Raw genomic sequence first — 21,089 nt, 5'->3', positions numbered from 1 at the left:
AAGGATGAAATTAAAAAGAAAAATCAACTAAAAAAGGACAAAAAAACCCTGAGTCAGCCGACTTAACTCGTGACCCAGATTATAAGACCGTGATAACCCCATAAAAAATAAATAAAAAAAGCAAAGTTCTCAATTAACCAAATGTTGAAGGATTAAATTGAAAAAAATAAATAAAAACAAAATATAAAAAATTACCCAAGTCAGCTCAGGTCAATAGACCGAGATAACTCCATATAAAGTAAATAAAAAAATTATAATTCAATTATCAATCAACCCAATATTAAAATAAAATATATATTTAATTAAAAAATAACAAAAAATACCCAAGACAACATGACTAACCCGCAAAACTTGTGAGCCGAGTCATGAAACCATGATAACCCCACATAAAACAAATTAAAAAACAATTATGAAATTCAATTCTCAATCAACTCAATATTGAAGGATGAAGTTAAGAAAAAATTAATTAAAAAAATAACCCGAGTCAACATGGCTAACCTGCAAAGCTTGCAACTTGGGTTATGAGACAGAAAAACTTTATAGAAAACAAATCAAAATAAATTATAAAGTTCAATACTCAATAAAGATTAGATTTAAAAAAAAATACTAAGTTTATAATAATAATAATAATAAAATCTTTCACAAATGTAAAGATCAAAGTGAAAAGAAGACCAGTTTTTCGCTGAATCTTTATTGCTCCAATGAAAGACCAAACAATTTAAATATGTGTTTTTTTTTGGTAGAAACTCCTAGTATATGTTAATAATGCCAAGGGAGGGAGAAAGAAACAAATAAGGTGGATGGGATACATAGCATTCAACCAAACCAGAATTTTATCTTCAACAACTAAGAAAAGAAAGAAAGAAAGAAAGAAAGAATCAACTTCGATTCTTCACGATTCCACAAAAATCAATCTTCAAAAGCAAGAGCAGGAGTCCAACCACTTCATATATTCCCATTTTCAATGTGTTAGTGGAGGAGGGGCCTCATAAGTGAAACAGCAAATTACTAAAAATTACATGCACCGTAAATAATGCTTGACCGACAAAACGACACCGTTACCATTCAGCCCCTGGAGCCTCTTCTACGCCGCATTTTGCGTACAAGGCACGGGAGAGGACTCGAGTGCTAAGAGTTTTTTTGCCAGGGTGTGGCTGACTCATGATCATGGTTGGCCCCAGAGAGACATGCTCCAATGCTTGTTCGTGGGTTTATTATTTCTAGTTTTGTTTTTCAACTTCTCTGACCGCTTATCCTTCGAAGCCATTAACAAGAGAGAGGGAGTTAGGGTATAGACCACATTTGATTCATAATCTCGAGAGATGTGTGAAGTATAAAACTAGTTGGTGCTGAACTCGGCAATTTGGGGAGCCATCAGTATCGGCAACCTGCCACAATGATCAGATCAACATGCGCTCGACAAAAACAATCCGAATCTTGGACATTGGTGATGTTTCGTGATAATTTTTCACTGTGCCCAGATTGGCTTAAATAAATGCTGTACAAAATAAACATGTAGCCGTAGGCGTTAAAGTGAAAACACGGTGCTTGAGCATGTAAATTGAAGAGGAAACTTCTCTTCCAGCCTATAAAATGACACCTTTTATTTTAGTGTCTCCCCTCTCCATAAAGCAAAGCAGGCGGTCCGTGATTCTTCTGGATCAACATTTCAATCAATGCATAAAATCCAAGACTTGAACATTATTAAATTAAAAAATAGGGATACTCAGTTGGCGATCGGTTTTACTCTCCGATATAACCATACAATTTCCATAGAATTCAAGTACTCTCTCTCTCTCTCTCTCTCTCTCTCTCTATATATATATATATATATATATATATATATATATATATACACACACACACACACACCGAGTTTTAAAAAACAAAAGGGCTAGTGAATTTAAAATTTGGAAGGATACATATTGGTAGGATAAACAATAAAGATATCAAAAGAACCTCTTAGAACTACAACAAAAAATAACAGCAGCGATAGTAATAGTAATAGTAACAAACAACTGCTTCTTACATCTGCATAAACAACCAATGGAATAGCTACCATAGCAAGACATCCTTGAATCAGAAGCAAAGGAACCAAAAGCATTCACCTTGTCTGTACACTCAAGCAGTCACTAGCATCTTCATCAAAAACCAGGAGCAAAAAGTTCGCGTTTGGAGATCCGACTGACTGACTTGCAGAAATTCATGAATTACCACGGCCCAAACCCACCTGCCTCTTCCTCCACAGAAACAGGAAGATTAAGATCAATTAGCCCACGCATCGATATCTCAGGCACATCTTGCTTAATTACCACAGTTCTATCCCTGGCCGCCCCGGCAAAATGGGACCTCTTATGACCGCCCAAAGCTTGACCTGATCGGAAAACCTTGGGACAGAAAGGACATTCGTGTAGTTTTCCTTTTTTCAACCCCAAATTTTTCTCTGCATTGCCAGAAGAATTCTGCTCAATTGGAGTTTTTCCACTTCTAGATTGAATCATCCTACTACTATTAGGAATTGGATTGGGGACATAGTCAGTATCTACACTGTTCTCGCCGCTCTCATATATTGAATCACTGCAGCCATTAGTCTTGTTATGGCTGGCTCTGCGTCCCCCAAGAGGAACACATTTGCCCCTCCTGCTGCTAAGAAATTCATATGACTCATTCTTGCATCTCTTTTGTGAATCCATCGAAGCCCTGTCAGCTTGATCATATACATCTTCCTCAATGAAATCCTTCCCTAATTGAGTTCTAACACGCCTAAACCTGTTTAATCTTTTCCCTGATTCAGCATCAATAGCATCGTCATAACTAGAACCAAATTCCACTTTATACTTCTTGATTTCATCATTCCTAGCGAACCCATGAACAGAAACATCCGATTCAACCTTCTTGGGACCCTTCCTAAAATACCCGGAATCAGAATTCTCAGACTGATCATTTTCAGTAGAAATTGCCCCCCTCTGCATTGATTTCTTCACCTCCAACGACTCGATACCGCTAGAAACAAAATTAACAGCGTTATTTACATTAATCCTCGTTTTCGTAGATGATGATTTACCCTCTAAAACCACAGAATTGTTATCTGAAGAATCTGCAAGAGAACTAAAACAACCTTTAAAGCCAGAGTCCTTGGACAACATCATCAAACACTTAGCCACTTCCTCTTGTTCTTGCTCTATGTCAGAAGTAGAAGATAACGAAGTAGTGAAAACATCAATAGTCTTGTACCTCATTCGTTTGGATCTCCTTGGCTTTCTTGGATCAGTTGTCTCACTATCTGACTGGTTGTCCGAAACTATTTCTTTCAACTTCTCAGTAGTCCCCGACTGGTCTTGAAAGTAGTTCTTAGAATGACAAGCCATGTGACCACACAGTGCTTTCAGTGATTGAAACCCTTTACCACATTCTTTACAAACCTTTTCTGGCAGTGAAGTAGTATTGCTTGAATCCGCCACAAACCTGCTCTTTTTCTTGGGATTCTCTCTGAGAACATAACCAGACTGGCCAACAGCTTCAGGCACAGAGATTTGCTTGCTGTTGCTTTCGGTCTTGCTTACCTGAACCTTAGCTTCTTCATCAGTTGAAGAAGTTCCATTAGCATTCAAATGGATCCTAATATGACCACCCAACGACTTGCCACATGGATATCTTTTGTTGCAAAACTTGCAAACAAAGTTGTTCTTTTGATTTGCTTCCATGGATTGATCTAATCAAATTAACACACCAAGAATAACAAAATCAATGTTACCTCAATCTTCAAAAACGAGCTGCATTTAACCAAAGAAAGGCGCCCATCCGGTGAATGAAGAGAACAGGACAGGGTCAAATCCAGATCAAGTAGCAGGTAAAACAGATCACGAAATTTGCTGCTTTGGTACCGTTGATTGATCAAGGGAATAAAAAGGAGTGGAGAGATGTGACAGTTTGTTAAAGTGCAAAGATCAGACCCACCTAAAGAAAAGGCCATCCAAATCCCATTTCTCAAGTACACACATTAGAGCCTCTCTAAGGAATTTAATGGGGGTGTTTTACTGCGAAACGAAAATCAGAGCTATTTTTAAGAAGAAAAGGAAGAAATATGGGTACAAAATGATGGGCGATGAACAGGCTTTCTCTATGCGAAAGAACAATCAAAGCACAACACAACCATGACTCTTTCTCTTTTCTCTCTCCAAAGTATCTCTTATTTGTTTTAGTGTTGAAGTTGGAGGAGAATTCCATGCATGGAAGCAAAATATTGAAAAGGGAAGAAAAGATAGGCAGCAGGTGCACTCAATTGAGAACCATTCGGTGTGGGATTTGGACGGTCAAGATCAACTGGGACTTTTGGGGATCCCAAGGAATGAGGATTTTAGTAGATACTACATTAACAACCAGCAACTCTCTGACTGCACAGCCACAGAAGCATCCAAACTCTCAATATGCCTTACCGTGTCTTTGCTTATACAAGTGAAGTGTCAGAATCTTCAACCAATTGCTCCTCCTCATCTCTTTTGCACCTTTCGTCCTCGTAATGCTATTTGCTATAGCTGTTTTGCTCGTATGAAAATTGTTCAAACCCCCTTTTTTTTCAATTTAATTTAATCTTATGCTTATACCGTGGAGCTCCTCCCTTCAAGATTATGTAGCACTGCTTATCTGTTGCATCATCAAGTCATATCTGGACCCATTAACCCAACCACTACTTTCCAATACCATTTATGCTTGCAATATCCCTCTTCTTAAGGAAATATATATATTGGTGATAAGTAGAATATTGAATTTTCATATCTGTTATATCTACAACACCCAATTGGAAACAGCTCAAGAATTAAAGGGCCAACATTACTATCTATGACTCCATCTATTTTATTTGGCAATTCCATTTTCAACTTCAAGACTTCACAATTCACTCTCCCTATAATTCTAACTACACAGATTTTAATTTAAAAAAAAGAAGAAGAAGAAGGAATTCCCGTGACTTCTTCAAGAATTAGCCTTGCGTCGTGCAAGAGACATTAGGGCCTGCCTTCCAAGGGAATTTTCAATTCTTTGGTCAGGCTAGGGGGGCGCTTCCTTCAAGCGTTTGCAGAGGCAACGCCTTATATAACCTGGTCTAATTAGATCTCATCATCCCAAAAGGACACCTCTTTCAAGTCACATAATATTTTCGTAGAATTTTATAATTTATGTCATTTTCCTGCCCAACAAAATAGAGAAGTTACTTGATAATTATCGGGATGGCTGCTTTGAAGTTTGATCGAGTCAAACCATCTTTGCAGTGATCTGCTTGTCTAATGCCCGAAGATCATTCTTTATTTTCTTTGTTAACTCTTTTCCTTGCTTCCCTTTCGATGCAATGCGATGCCACTTCCCCAGTTGGTCCCATCCCTTTCGGGCGTTTAAACTGACCGGCTAGTTTCGGCTTTTTTAGTCAAATTAACATAAAATGGCCAAGAGATTATTTTAGAAAACATATTTTAGCAGGTCGGGATATTGATGTTCATAACTTCTATCCACCAACTACATGTGTTAAAAAGCAAATTTATAACTTGAGGTTGTAACTTAACTGATCAGATTCTAGATTTATTTTCTATAAATTACCGGTTTAAATCTCATAAATCTCAGGGCTACTAGAGATTTACATTATCATTAACTTCAAGGTCTGTAGAATTAATCGAGGTGCGTGCAAGCTAGTCCGGACACCCATAGTAATAACAATAAAAATAAATAAATTTACTAAGTAATTTTTCAAGATGGCACTGCGATCATAAATAGAAAAAAAAAGTATTTTATCTTTTGAACCAAAGAAAACAAGTAAAGAAGAAGGGTCCCTCGAGTTTAATTGCTGGCAACGTGATAGCAACAATTGGACGGGGATTGAATTTGCTTTACTGAAATAGTTGTTACTAGCTATTTCACATGCGTTTTCACCGTGGGTTATATAATTGTTTTTACTTAAAAAATAATATACGAGTTTTTTTAATATATTTTTTGATTAAAAAATCCTTAATCATGAATCGATAAGTTTATACATCTATTTAATTAATTAAATTAATATTTAATTAAAAAATAACTAATATTAAGATATTTAATCTCGTAAAACGAGTTATATACTAAGTTATGTTTAATAATTTTAATTTTTAAAATAATTTTTTTATTTAATCAAATACATATGTGTGCCAATAAAAGATTAAAAAAATCAATAACAAAAGCGAATTGAATAAAACTATGAAACTTAATTATAAAACAACTCAATGTTGAACAATGAAAAAAAATTAAAAATCGATCTAATATTGAATTATAAAATTAAAAAAATATCAATTTATAAAATTATCCAAAGTAAATTCAATAAAAAATGATAGAAAAAAAGAACGAGATAACCTGAGTCATTTTTAAAATTAATAAAAATTCTATAGAAAAAAAATAAAAAAATAATAAAGTTCAATCTCTAATTGAATAAATGCTGAAGTTTGAAAATAAAAAAGAAACATGAACTTAAAAAAAAGAAAAGAAAATCAAGACAACCTACACGAACTTCCTAAACCCGCAACTGATGAAATCCTATATCTGGGCTCAATCAAGAAGGTCAATCCCAAACCAATTTAATGTTGAAATATGAAATCATAAAAAAATTAATTTAAAATAATTGTCAAAGTGAAAAAATAGCAATAAAAAAATAAGGATCAAATTTAATAGAAAAAAAAAGCACACAGAGAAAGAAATTGAAAAAAAAAATCAATTTAAAAAATTATCTCAAATAAAACAAATAAAAACCAAAAGAATAGGAACCAAAATTCTAAAGATGAAAAAAAATTAAAAAGGGTGAAATTGAAAAGGAATTCAAATTTTATATATTACTCCAAATAAAATAAATGGTAAAACAAAAACTAAGGAAAAAATCAGAAGGATTTACAAATTAAATTACTACTTTGAAATTTTAAAAGAGCAACGCAAAAATTAAAAAAAAAATAGAAAAAAAAAGGTTGTTGATGTCAAACCAAATATCTCTTGACCACGCTTATTGTCATTCCAAGAAAGGGGCTTCAAGAAGATTTAAACACTGACATGAAAAGTGATGTTTGGTTGCCATGTAGCCTTGCACATGCCGACACGTGCAATGCATGCATGTGTTGGCAATTTATTTTAATAATATTGAATTTGTAAAATTACAAAAATATTTTTATATCAATCTAATTATAATAAAAAAAAAACTTGAATGAACAAGATAAAAAGTACAAAACAAGAGCTTTAGTTAAAATTCTCTTTTAAAGGGTATTTTTTATCATTTCACTAAATGAAAAATATGAAAATGCATTTGGACATTGGTTTTAAAAAATTGGACTCAAATAACAAGTAAATCATTTTACCATGTATATAAAATATAAAAAGACGAGCCTATCTTCTATTATTATTATAGTGACCAATTGACTCTTATGAAAAAACCATAATACTCTTAATAATAAGATATACTTGATCTGGTCTGAGAAAGGAAATTTTTTATTAAAAAAATAAAATATTGTGGATATATGGAATTATTTTTTTGCAGTATTCATTCCGAAAAAAAATACGAAAAAAAAAAATACTGTCTTGTAGTTGACAAATTAAAAACTAGAAAATTCCGCATTATCAATAATTCATAACAATTTGATGGATGCTGATTTAAGTTGTTGTCACCAACTTTGTAAACTGCCCAACTCTTTTGTTTTCTAGCCTGCTTTGGTGATCTCCTTGGCACCATCGGTTTAAAATAATGTATGGACTTTGGACCCCTCCCTCTCACCCTAATAGCTCAAGACATGTATTCCCCTCGGAGCACATTGACCACCCAAAAAGAAGTCACATGAAACTGGCAAACTATTCTCTGGTACCTGATTAAACTATGGTTGCTGCATTTCATTACCGGATAACGATGAAGGTGTGAGATCCAGGTTGACAATAACAGGGGCTGAATTTCATACGACGTGCTGAATCATTTTAGTACAGTATTATATATTTTTTAACATTATGATACGCTGCGAAACGGTTTAATTTTTTTTCTAGAAAAGTAAAAAATATTTAAATAGTGATAAATTTAATGAACTTGAATTAACTTGATTAACTCACGATTCGGTATAACCTTGGAGAAGAGGAAAAGAGAAACAAAGAAAAAAACGCAAGGTTTAATAGTTTAAAGTCAAATGATGAAATAAAAAAATTAAAAAAAAAATCAAAGTTAAATCGAGCTAATTTTTTAAACCAACAACTTTGGTCATGAGATTGAGATGACTATATAGAAGATCATAAAACAAAAATCTTGAACATAATTCTTAATTATAAAAAAACAAATAACAATTAAAATAATAAGGATGAAATATAAATATAAAAACTAATGAAAAAAATAATGAGGAACTTAATTGAAAAATAACATAAAAAAGATAAAAGATAAAAAAAAAGAGCACTTAAAAATAATGATAACCAAATTTGGATAGAAAATAAAATAAAATGCCGATGAAAAAAATTAAAGAAAAAACAAATTAAAAAAATGATAAAAAAAATAAGCAATTAAAAAAAAACTAAATCTGGAAAAAAAATAAATGAAATAAAAAACCAAGAAATGATAAAAAAAAATCAAGAGAATGAATAATATTTAATATAAAAACAAAACAAAATCAAATGGAAAATACTGAAGCTGAAAAAACAATTTAAAAGCAGAACAAAACAAAAAAGAAAGAGGATCATAATTGAATTTTTTCTCTATTATTTTTTTTATTAAAATAATATCATTTTTACTTTTTAGCTGAATAAAAAATCAAACGATTAGTCAAGGGAAAATCATGTCAACAATTGTTTTTTTTTTGTCATTTTTTTTATCAAAATAATATAATTTTTACTTCTTGCACAATAAAAAATCCGATTAACTCCAATAACCCTGATTATTTGACCTAACCAGTGACCCGAAACATGACGAGGATCGACTCTCGGGCCTGATTTCAATAGTATGATAAAAACAATAAGCACTAAATATGATATGAAAATTCAATGAAATTAAATAATGAGAGATGAAATTGCCACAAAAAAATTAATCAAGAAGAAAAATCAAAATAAAAGGAAATGTAATCATAAGAATGAGGATTAAATTTAGCAAAAAAAATTAAAATCAAATGATTAGGGATTAAATCAAAAAATAAAATCCAATCAGAAAAAGATTAAAAGAAAAATAAATAAGAATAAAAAGAATGAGGATCAAATTTGATAAAAAAAAACATAAAAAATCAAATTTTAATGGATGAAATTAAAAAATAATAATAAATTTGATATAATTAAAAGATTAAGAATCACTTTGTAATCTTGCAAGACCAGCACCCCTTTTGAGGTGGAGGTGAGAGAAAAGAGAAGGGTAATTATCATCGGAGTTGCTTCATGCCATAGATGTAAACATGCACTGCCTCACCGTGTAGAGGGTGGCGCGCTGCTTTGGACACCTCTCCAGAAGGCTACCAACAGCTACCCAGGAATCGCACGCGCCAATATTTTTTTTTAATTATACAGTTCGTCAACAAGTAAGAGTTCTAACTTATAAGCCCCACATTACAGAGGATGTACTGACTAATGTGATCCATTAACCACAAAGATTCCATTGAGAAAGGTTGGTGATGAATGTACATGAAGCAAAACCAAAAACCAAAAACCAAAAACCAAAAACCAAAACTTTTCTTCTCTTTTTTTCAATTTCTTTTTGGCCTATTTGGGGGGAAATGCTCCAATTCTCTAGAAATTAGAAATCTTGAAAGACATTCTTACAAAGAAAAGCACCAGGATCCTGGCCTCCACAGTGAATGGACATTTTGTAAACTAAAATGCCTGGCAACTATCTGAAAGATGCACTAGCTGATGCTATTGACATCTCTTGTCCGGTCCTCACAGGCCCCTTGTCCAAATATTTCTTCAATGATGTTACTTGTAGGAAGAAGATCAACACCCCTAATTGGACTCAAGTAACGTACATCCCAATCTTTGGTATCAGACGGGTCCAACAAGTATACCTGATCCACATCATCATCACATCCATCTACTTCACTGGGCATGCATTTGCTATGGTCACTCGTACCTCTATTTACATGCAAAGCAGCCCTGGAATCACCTGGAGCACAAGGGTCAACTTTATCGGCTTGGAACTCAAAAGACATGCAAGAGTCATCTTGAACAGTGAAATCCAACCCATCACTACCAGCATTCTTGTTCATGTGCTTAACAACAGGATCAATACAGTTTATATCAATTGCTTCCGAATAATCTATCCCAGAACCTTCTCCTGTGGTGTCTCCATCACAATCTCCGAAATCACCATCAAAGTCACCACCACCATCATCGTCGTCATTGTCATCATCTTCAAGAATATCCTCTTCCAGGCCCGCATGATCATACTGATCAACAGGAGACTCAAGATCAGAATCTTCATCCTCTTCTACAACTTGAATATGGGAGCCTCTGTGGATCTGAGGAAACTCATCATCATCACTGTCAATGTCCAGTGGGTTAGATCTGTTTTGAGCAGCTCGTTTCCGAAGCATAAAGACATTGAAGTAATAGCTGACAATTTCCTTTGTGGTTCTATCAGGAAACACTTGCGCCAGGTGCTTCCAAAAGTTCTGGCCCAAGGACGCTGGCCTGGAATAAACAACTTCATGAAAAACACGTTCTTCTTCCTTGGTCCATTTACATGCCACCTCCTCTCCCATGTCATAAAACCCTAAGTTTACACATTTTTCATGCCCAATGGATTTTATTAATTCTTCTCGTGCTTCCATTATGTGCTGCCGCACACATCTGAAAGAGCCTTCATCCAGGCAGCCACAGTCCGATCTGCCAAAACCAGCCTCATACCTACTGCACAGTTGCAGTTCTGTATCAGGCATTGGAATAATACAAGTGCCCATCAGCTTCTCTTCATTGTCATTATAAATGTGATGGTCTGATTCAGACAATGAGGAACTGTTTGGATTGAAAAACTGTACTAGCTTATCCTTCTTTATATGATTGTCCCAAAATGGAATGCTGGCTTGATGATTTGGTCCAAGAGGAACCTGTTTCCTAGGAAAGTCATCCAAATAGAAAGAGTGGACATCCTTTAAAGGCATGGACATTTTCCGTGGAAACTCAAACTGAAAATATTCAGGAGAAGCTGCCATTCCGGACCCAAAATTTTCATCGCTGGAACTGCAGGTGACTAATGACAACGGAGCACTGAAGTCAGAATCTTTAGCCAAATTTGAAACTTCAATGACTTTGTCATTATCAAATGTCTCATGCCTCAGAGGTTTGACAAAGCTGCTCCCACAATCATCTGCTTCACATGAAATGAAATACAATTAAACCAGTCCACATAGGCATTTCAACAGTGAACAGAGCACCATATTAACAGTGGTAGAAAAGCAAGTTAAGTTCAGAGCCAAAAATATTACCTGTGATATCAGATTTCAGAGGCATATAACTATGTGCGCCAGTTTCTGAAAATTGAGTCAACTTATTGCAATAGTCCACCTGTCTTGCCTGCTTAAAAGGAAGATCCTGAAACTCTTCATAGTCAAAAGGCCGTTTAAATCCCATTTAAGCCTGAAACACAACCACAAAAGGTTGTACAAAAACTTGAGCGAAAATATTAACAAAAAATAGTCTATTGCAGCAAAACACAACATATCTCAGCCATGGGACAAGCGAAGAGGGACAGAACTGAAGCAATTTTATCCAAAAGCAACCAAAAAATAATTCCTCACTGATGAGTCCGCAAAATTGAACTAAGCACAACTTCCCATATGCATACAAGGATACAACACCAAGCTCACTCAAAATTTAATCACACAATTGAGAATGGCTGGAAAAAAGTCAACAACCAAGACATTAGCAAACATGCAAACGAGTACTATAAACTGAGACATGCAAAGGACCTTCGTCCATAAGTAGTTTCATATTCAGTACAGGATTGCTAAATAGCCGAGTCAGCGACAGCATAAAAATCAGGTTACATTCAAATCAGCTTAGCTTTGATGGTTCAAAAACAAGACTTAAGAACATCAGAAATATTACTTATCAGACCAAAAACACACGCATGCAATGAAACTATAACCATAACAGCAGGACCCTCAAGAGAACCGTCCACACAAACACAATATCCACTGTTAGCATTAACTTTAACAAACAAAATCATTGTAGGCATTTTCATTGTAGACACAGGTAGGATTAGGTTCAGTTAAAACAGTGCACGCGTGGACAAGAAAAAATAAGAAACATTCATCAACACACAACTCGCCAATAACATAAAATGAAGTTTTTTATTTTGGGTAAAAATTTCTAATTAATGGTAATATACCTTTACAATAAGTTGAATTCAAACTCCAGAACAGAACGAGACAATTTGACCGTAAAGGACACTCAATTATACTCCAAAGATGATTTAATGATGTGTGGACACGAACTCCTAGGACAATTTTACAAAAAAAAAGAAGGAAAAAAACCCTAACCCTAGATTTTATGTTCACCAATGAAACCGCAAAATTACGGGGAAAAAAGGGAAGATACAGACACCCGATAACGAAAGGAGCAAAACCCCTAAACTTATTAACAGATTTGAGTAAACTTGAAACAGATCGAAGACTTTGAAATCCAAACCCCAAAGGTAATTACAATAATCAACAAAATTGGAATTCAATTTTATAAGGAAATTACTTTACACACGAGACCGATTACAAAAGCGTAAAGGATCGAGAGATTAGAGGTCTTGATGAGATCGAGATGAGAAACCCTAACCCTAGAAAATTGTAAAATAACGGCTGATATCAATCGAAAGAGGATGACGCGAATTGAAACGATTGATGGTTGGATCTAAGAGATAGGAAAGAATTTTGAGAAATCAGAGATCGAATTTTGAATTTAATTACGTGAAAGAGACGATGAAAAATGAGGAATTTTTAAAAGGTATGTGAATTCTGTACACGACACGGTCCGATATACTAACCGGGTTAGATTTGGTCATGAACTGGATCCTAATATAAGCTAGACCGATCCGGGTTCAGCGAAATTACACTAAGGTCCTTTCAATCAGCAGCCTGGATTCTGTTTTGTTGTTTTTTTTTTTCTTTTCTTTTTTTACTTCTAGTTAAATGATTGGTCTAGCTTGATTTTCTCTTTTTTCCATCAAAATCGAAATTTGCAAGTTTTCTTGATAAACAAGTGGTGTAAAATGAGTTTAATACAGTGTATGGCATTGTATTTTGAAAATATTTAAAAAAAATTAATTTTTTTTATAAATTAATATATTTTTAATATTTTCAGATAATTTTGATGTGTTAATGTAAAAAATAATTTTTTAAAAATAAAAAAATATTATTTTAATATATTTTGAAATAAAAAGCTCATTAAAATATAACCGTTAACATACTCCCAAACACAATACAATGTAAGTCATTATAAAAACACATTATATATATAAAGACAAAATTAAGATCTAATTAACCCTCATTCCCCTCTCCTTCCTCTCTCTGCCCCTCCTTTCACATCTTTCCCAAACAACTTGTTAATTTCAATCTAAATTGTTACCAATAATTGAGCATGATTCACCTGAGTGCAATGTAGGTCCAACATTTTGTTTTAATGATTCTCTTTAGTGAAAAATCTAACAGGTCCATGAATTTATATGAAAATTTAGCCCAAAAGGTGCATATGTATTGTTAAACTTTGAAAGGGTAACATAAAACTCATAAATATTGTTGTGGTTGTTTTCAAATTATTTTTTATTTGAAACTTCATTAAAATAATTTTTTTTTTTTTTGTAAAATTGATTTTTAATATTAGTAAATTGAAACGATTCAAATATATATATATATATATAATTAAATTAAATTAGAAAAAATTCAAAATTTTTTAGAAGCACGGTTGGGTTTCAAAACAAACGACACCTAAATTGTGTTATATGATCATAAAAAGTAAGATGCATCTCTTCACTAATTATTTTGAGGATTTTTTTCTTTGAAAATTAGCAATTTTGTTAATATTGGTAAAATAACACTATAAAAAGAATTGGCACATAGTTTGTACTTGTCGTGATTAGAAAATGTGACCTTCAAGCTTGTCGCTATTCAGAATTGCGACATTTCAAAAAAAAAAAGTGCAACGGGTTGTACATAAGAAGAGAGGAAAGAGGAGAGAGGAAAAAAATAAAGAAAGAGACAACATAGACACATTGAATCTTCAATTACTACATCATTGATACCATTGAAAATATCTTGACAAGATGAATCCAACAATATCAAGTAAGGTCATTAATGACTACCCGAGTGTGCAACATTTGTCGTCTAAAGGTGATGAGTGGTTTACTTGTCTTTGGCATCAAGATTGGTGACCTTCTTGTTATCATTGAATTCATCTCGTTCAATTCTTTTCGATGATACCAGTGATGTCTTGATTGGAGCTTTGATGTGTCTTCGTAGTCTTTTTTTTTATTTCTTTTTTCTTTATACCCTCTTCTCATTGTAATTTGTGAAGAGAGAGGAGAGAGAAAAAGAAAGAAAAAAGATTCAGTGACACACTAAAGCTTTGATTGCTATATATTATTGATATTATAAAAAAGATCTCGATGATATAAATCCAACGACATCAAAAAAGTCACCAACAATGAATAGAGGGGGTCACTTTTACTGTCAAAGGCAAGCGAACCACTTACTAACTTTGGATAGCAAGTGTAGCACACTCGGGTCACCGTTGATGATATTTTTTTGGTATCGTTGTATTCATTTCGTCGATATTTTTTCAATGATATTGAAGATGCGGTAATTAGAGGTTTGTTGTGTCTCCAGATGTTCTTTTTTTACTTATTTTCTCTCCTTCTCATATGCAGTCAGTTTCATATCTTTTTGAAATGTTGTGATTCTGAGTACCGACAAGCTTAAATGTTATGTTCTTTACAACATGTACAAACTATGATATTTCTCCGATTCCTTTTGAAACAATATTATTTTATCAATATTTTTTAAAAAACATGCTAATAAGCAAAAATAGTCTGTTTTGAGGCTCTTCAAATCTTTGAAGTAGTCATTGTGCCACTCTCACTCCGAGGTTATTGGAAGATCAAATTTCACTGAACGGTGGATTGACCTGTGCAGACCCATTGATCAGCGACCAAACCCAGAGCTTACTAAGGAATTGACTTGTGTGATTTGCGGCGTCTTTGAAAAGCTAGGAATGGATTCGTGATCCAAAGGAAAGTTGTTCTGTAGTAGAGACCGTGCAGAAGAGTGCAGATTAATTCAAGGAGTATTGAAGTCGTCGCTTTTGCTAACACAGGTCACATCAACAATAACTGGAGTTCCAAAGGAACAGTCTAAGCTTGTCTTGGAATCTCCCTCCAGAAAATATGAGCAGGCAGAATTTTGACGGGGATTTAAAGGAGAATGGAAGTTAGGAAGCATTAAAGTGATTGGAAATTCTTTTACCAGTACCGAGGCTGCTACTATTATAAGAGGGTTCCATCACCAATGTATGAAGCAACGGCCACGAGGGAAGTTGTTCGTCTGGGTTTAGAGATGGATTTATGGGGATGAAAAGAACTTATTCGAAGAACCACGTCTAATAGCTATCTGAACATTTTATGATATAGAGTAGCATCGATTGTCCTGAAAGAGCCTATTAGTTTTGATAATCATGCACTGGTAGGAAGACTCCATCAATTACAAGAGTGAGCTTCCTATTCTATCAATGAATATCTGTTCTTCGGTGAAAAGATAAATTGATAAATAAAATTAATGACATGTTAATTAGTCCATGTGCCTCATTTTAAGTAACTGTGAACGCTTTTTCTTCCCTTCTGATCACATTTGTTGCACATTGAGTTGATCATTGTTAGAGAATCAATTGCCAATTTATAAGGAATTAATAGAAGTGAACCTTTTCGATTGTCTTCGATTTTCCAAAGAAATGAAGGGCGTCTTAATGAAGATCGTAATTTTCATATACAGAATCTGTTTGCACAACTGAATTTCTGAATTACCAATTTACGCTACGTCCTTGAGAGTTAAGAGCTTAATTGACGCAAATAGGAGCATAGAGACCCGATTGAAACTTGAAACACGTACTGAAGTGTAAAAGGACAGCTGATAGATTTCGCCGAATTCTTCCATGAAATGAAAGTCACCATAACCATAGCATGGCATCCTAACTACTTTCGTTCACGTCAACAGACAAAATTGCAGGTGTTCTCAACTGATAAACGCATAATGTGATGTCTTTTTTTCTTTCCCATGAACTCACATAAGATCCAGCCATCCAGGAGATGCGGTGAATGATGCATAGATGCATGCATGCATACATGGTGGGCAAAGAGAGCTCAAGTTCCCAGATGTTCTGATTTATTACATTAAACAGGAACGGATAATATTTTGCTGCCAACAAAGGACATCCCGACACAATGGCGTCAGGGAACCCATCCACCGCAAAGTAAGAAACAATCGAATCCCAGAACTATTAAAATATATATGGCTAAATAAAGACAACAATAATGAAAGATATATGATAGCGTCTCGCAATATGTGATTCTACTACAACCTTCCCCACGCCACTTCAAAAATGCAGGTATTATGCTACAGCAGGCATGTCCTTCAGCCAGGCATCCAATGGCTTGCCAATGGAGTAAACAATAAACCCAATTTGCCTCAGCTTATCAACATCCATTACATTCCGTCCATCAAAAACAAAAGCAGGCTTCTGCATGTCATTATAGATCTTCTGGTAATCAAGAGTTTTGAACTCATCCCACTCAGTTAGAACGCAGATCCCATGAGCACCCTTTGTCGCCTCATAAGCATCCCGCACGCAAGTAACTTGCTCGATAGCTATGGGGCTCACTGGCCGAAGATGAGGGGGCTTGTCCAATTCAGATTTGTGCATTGAGAGATCCCTTTGAATCTGTTCCTGTGGAACCTGAGGGTCATATATGCTCAATATAGCCTTGTCACCTAACAAGCCCTGGCAAACACCTATGGCCGGGGTCTCCCTTGTATCACCCGTGTCTTTCTTGAAAGCAAATCCTAAAATTGCAATCTTCTTACCCGAGACAGTGTTAAACATGGAGGAAACCACCCTGTTCACAAAACGGGTCTTTTGGTACTCATTCACCCGAACGACCTGTTTCCAGTAGTTTGCAACCTCAGTGAGGCCATTGCACTCGCAAATATAGACCAAGTTCAAGATATCCTTCTGGAAACATGATCCACCAAAACCCACACTTGCATTCAAGAACTTAGGCCCAATCCTTGTGTCCTTGCCAATAGCATGTGACACTTGGGAGACATCTGCACCAGTGGCTTCACATAGTGCCGACATGGCATTAACAGAAGAGATCCTTTGTGCCAAAAAGGCATTTGCAGCAAGTTTCGACAGTTCAGCAGACCAGAGATTGGTGCATATGATCCGTTCCGCAGGAACCCAATGGGCATAAACATCTTTCAATGCTTGAATTGCCTTTTGCCCTTCTGGGGTCTCCCTGCCACCAATAAGGACTCGGTCTGGTTTGAAAAGGTCCTGGATTGCAGTTCCCTCAGCAAGAAATTCTGGGTTGGAGAGAATCTGAAAGTTGATGCCTTTGCTGTTGTGGGTCAAAATCTTTTCAATTGCTTCTGCCGTTTTCACTGGAACTGTTGATTTCTCAACAACAATTTTGTCAGATTTTGAAACATCTGCAATCATACGAGCAGCACTCTCCCAATAAGTTAGATCAGCTGCTTTGCCAGCTCCAAGTCCCTGAGTTTTGGTTGGTGTATTCACAGATACAAAGACTATATCAGCCTCAGCCACATGCTTTTCCACATCTTTGCTAAAGAAGAGGTTCTTTCCCCTGCACTGTTTTACCACATCATCGAGGCCTGGCTCATAAATGGGGAGTTGGTCACTATTCCAGGCAATGATTCGAGGCTCAAAAATATCAACAACTACTACTTCAATTTTTGGGCACTTCAGTGCAATCACAGCCATGGTAGGCCCACCGACGTAGCCAGCTCCAATGCAACAGATCTTCACCATATTTATATGTAATGGATAGCCTAAAAATAGAATCAAAATCACATTTCAGTGGGGAAGCACACATCAACAGATCTTGAATACAAATTCTTCCTCCAAGCTAAAACCAAATATTCCCTCCGAAAACTCCATTAATACACGTACGCTTTGAAAACTAAAATCTTCATAATTCGAAGCACGCTACAACATGCTTTCGCATGAAATCATGATTCAATTTGTTTAAATCTTAACAAGCCAGACCAATAAAATGGTTTATATCAGAGAGACAAAAGGGCTCAGAATATTAGATTTATGGATTCCGTTACCTTAAAAATCACAGATCCAAGATTGCACTATAAAGCAAGAAATAAGAGCTCTGAAATTAGTGAAACAACAATTTAAGTCCAACGTTTCAAAACCCTTCTTGCAAGAGTTAGGGATCAAAATCACCTGTACCAGAATTAGATCTAGAGGAAGCATAGATCAAATATCCCATAAATTAACAAAGATCAACCACAACAGATCTATCCATCATCAAACAGAATTGTGCACTATGCCAAAAACCCATCATCCAAAAAAGCCCAAAAAACAGCAAACCACCTACATGTACAAAACACGACAGCCAAAAAGAAGCATGCATAGAGCAACCAGGCAGACAGAGATCAGAGAAAGACTAGAACAGTTACCTTTGTGATCTGCTGGTTCTTTCAGTAAAACGGGGGTTGGAGGTCTAGATAATTGGGAAAATGCAGAATAAGAGATAGAAAGGGAAGGCAAAGGCGGGAGCTTGTTATGCCGAAGAATGAGGGAAATGGAGAGACTTTTACCTTGTATTTATACATACTCGCATGCCTAGAGTCTCGTTTCAAGATCTAATTCCATTTCATAACATTGCATGATGACCCAAATGAGCACTGACACAGTGACACGTTTCTCTCCTCGTTGCACATTAGCTACCTACTTTTGAACTAATTAATTAATCGAACTAGGAAAGCAAATTCATTCCACAAGAAAACAAAAATCAAAATCAAAAGTGTGTTTTTTTACATTGTACTCTCTTCTTTTTCTTTTTCTTTTTTTAAATCTTCTTGTTCTTTTTTTTTTTATGGTCAGAGCGTAAATATCACCATTGGTCAGTGTCAAGTGTCAACAGCAAATGGGACATGGTGTTTTCTCCAGGGTCATTAAAAAAATAAAATATACAGGGGGGGAAGTAAATCGTGAGATGTATTTCAATTTTCAAACAAGGTAAGTTTCACACCCTAGCGCTAGCATTATTGAGGCACCGACAGCATGGCTTGTACATGTCATAGTTTTAAAACAAGGTTTAACTTGATTGGTTGATTTAAAACCCAGTTAATTTAGAGTTGGAATTGGATCAGGTTTAAGAAAAAATAAAAACCTCAGGCGATTCGATAAAATTTGATTAAAAACTTGATTGTAACTAGTATTATTTTAACCAAAATAATATCGTTTTGATTAACAAAAAAAAATTAAGATTGATTCAGGTGACCCGATCAAAATCCAGTAATTTGATTAAAACTCATGGCTCGGGCTTTAGATTGGATCAATCACCGGATCAAGATCAAAAATTCTGGTATAGGTAAGTGACACCACAAGATGGAATAAGTTGTTATGCTTTATTTATATATATATATATATATATATATATTGAATTATGTATGTTTTCAATACATACATAATTATTATCTTTTAGTCATAAATGATTACGAATTTAAATATATTTAACTTTCAGTCAAAATCTTTTATTTTTTAGAAATAATACTTCAAACTATAATAAGTCCCTTAATAGACATTTTATATATATATATATATATATATATATATATAAAAGTATAGAAAAATTATTATCTTAATATGCATGATTATTTTATATGAAAATACATGATAATTTATCATACTTTTAATATTTATATTGCAAATAATCTTCCATGATCATGAATATAATTTTAAAACTTGATAATATCCGAGTTCCTTTACTTTGCTAATTCTCTATTGTTTTCCTCGGCAGTAATAATTAAGATAGTCATGTGGAGAAAAAAAGTATATAAATAAGGATTTTTAATAACTTCTGTATTTATCCTTTCTTTGACGATGGCGGGAAATAAACCAATATATATATATATCAGGAATGGTCATGAGGAGTAGGATGGAAGCCACATGAGGAAATATAAGATGGCAGGCAGGTAGACATCCAAATCGGAAGGAAAGGGGTTGAATTATTTATGTAAAGCGGTTGTTCTCGACGACATGATTTCTTTGATGCATTACTTACATAACTAAGCGTGGAAGACACCGCAACTTAATTAATTGAAAATTGACATCGACGAGCAGCAATTTACAGGAAAAGGTTGGTCGTTGTTCAGGGGCGGGCCGCCTGAGGCTCAAGCAAATTCAGGTGCCAGTTTTCTGTTCGGAGAATTCAGGGTTAGGAATTACGTCACTATTTTATGGATCTCTTTTCTCTTTTCTTTTTTTATTCTCGATTGTAATATTGCTTGTTTTCTGCCATAAGAGATTTAAAAAAGAAAGCAACTATCTTAACTAAAAAATCAACCGTTTGAGATCTTTGCGTTAGATGGCTAATCTGGGGTCCCCGGACTGGACGGGTGGTCCATCGCGCGTGATCTTGCTGTTGAGGGCGTAAATAATGATAACAGAGACGTAAATAATGATAACAGAGACGGTTTGAAACGGAATAAAAACAAAATATCAAAAGAAACGGTAACCGGTTCCTTAATTATTATTATTTTTTCTTTTTCAATACAACTGTGTGTTGGTTCAATCATAGAGTGTTGATTTGAGTGCCTAACCTTTTATTCTATCTACTGTAGTAATTAACCTTTAATTCTTTTTTTTTTTTTATCTGAGTGCATCTTTATCATCTAATAATATTAAAAATATGTTTGGTAAGCGGTGTAAATCACGTTTCTAAAATTTTTTATTTTTTTTGTTAAAATTTAATATATTTTTGTATGTTTTAGATCGTTTTGATGTGCTGATATTAAAAATAATTTTTAAACAATAAAAAAATATCATTGGCATGTATTTCGATATAA

The 21,089-nt window shown here is 34.5% G+C and overlaps 3 protein-coding genes across 4 annotated transcripts; all 3 read right to left on the bottom strand.

Moving 5' to 3' along the window:
• Window positions 1-1,876: 1,876 nt before the first annotated feature.
• LOC133696647 (zinc finger protein ZAT9-like) lies at window positions 1,877-4,533 on the bottom strand. Its single transcript, XM_062118889.1, has one exon. The coding sequence runs from the start codon at window positions 3,702-3,704 to the stop codon at window positions 2,211-2,213; it is 1,494 nt and encodes a 497-aa protein (XP_061974873.1). The 5' UTR covers window positions 3,705-4,533; the 3' UTR covers window positions 1,877-2,210.
• Window positions 4,534-9,664: 5,131 nt separating this feature from the next.
• LOC133697454 (uncharacterized) lies at window positions 9,665-12,995 on the bottom strand. Its single transcript, XM_062120011.1, has 3 exons — window positions 12,335-12,995; window positions 11,430-11,580; window positions 9,665-11,311 (listed from the first exon to the last, which is right to left on the bottom strand). Exons 2-3 carry the CDS (start codon window positions 11,572-11,574, stop codon window positions 9,852-9,854), a joined length of 1,605 nt encoding a protein of 534 aa, XP_061975995.1. The 5' UTR covers window positions 11,575-11,580; window positions 12,335-12,995; the 3' UTR covers window positions 9,665-9,851.
• A 3,352-nt stretch (window positions 12,996-16,347) lies between these two features.
• On the bottom strand, window positions 16,348-18,987 carry LOC133697232 (UDP-glucose 6-dehydrogenase 5-like). Of its 2 annotated transcripts, none has more exons than XM_062119673.1 (2): window positions 18,837-18,987; window positions 16,348-18,053 (listed from the first exon to the last, which is right to left on the bottom strand). In XM_062119673.1, the coding sequence occupies exon 2, from the start codon at window positions 18,031-18,033 to the stop codon at window positions 16,591-16,593; it is 1,443 nt and encodes a 480-aa protein (XP_061975657.1). In that variant the 5' UTR covers window positions 18,034-18,053; window positions 18,837-18,987; the 3' UTR covers window positions 16,348-16,590. The 2 variants fall into 2 exon arrangements, with proteins under 2 accessions (XP_061975657.1, XP_061975656.1); XM_062119672.1 differs by lacking the exon at window positions 18,837-18,987 and adding an exon at window positions 18,696-18,830.
• Between the last annotated feature and the right edge of the window lie 2,102 nt (window positions 18,988-21,089).

Source organism: Populus nigra, chromosome 6, assembly GCF_951802175.1.
Source record: "Populus nigra chromosome 6, ddPopNigr1.1, whole genome shotgun sequence".
In the NCBI taxonomy this organism is placed as follows: domain Eukaryota; kingdom Viridiplantae; phylum Streptophyta; class Magnoliopsida; order Malpighiales; family Salicaceae; genus Populus; species Populus nigra.
The sequence above is the reverse complement of the archived record's forward strand: the minus strand, read 5'-3'. Positions and strand labels throughout refer to the sequence as shown.

Bases quoted from the DNA above. Each gene is read 5' to 3' on its own strand.
- LOC133696647 (XM_062118889.1), bottom strand. From the start codon at position 3,704: ATGGAAGCAAATCAAAAGAACAACTTTGTTTGCAAGTTTTGCAACAAA.
- LOC133697454 (XM_062120011.1), bottom strand. From the start codon at position 11,574: ATGGGATTTAAACGGCCTTTTGACTATGAAGAGTTTCAGGATCTTCCT. The intron at 11,312-11,429 runs GTAATATTTTTG...CATGTGAAGCAG, and splicing joins TCTGAAATCTGATATCACAG to ATGATTGTGGGAGCAGCTTT.
- LOC133697232 (XM_062119673.1), bottom strand. From the start codon at position 18,033: ATGGTGAAGATCTGTTGCATTGGAGCTGGCTACGTCGGTGGGCCTACC.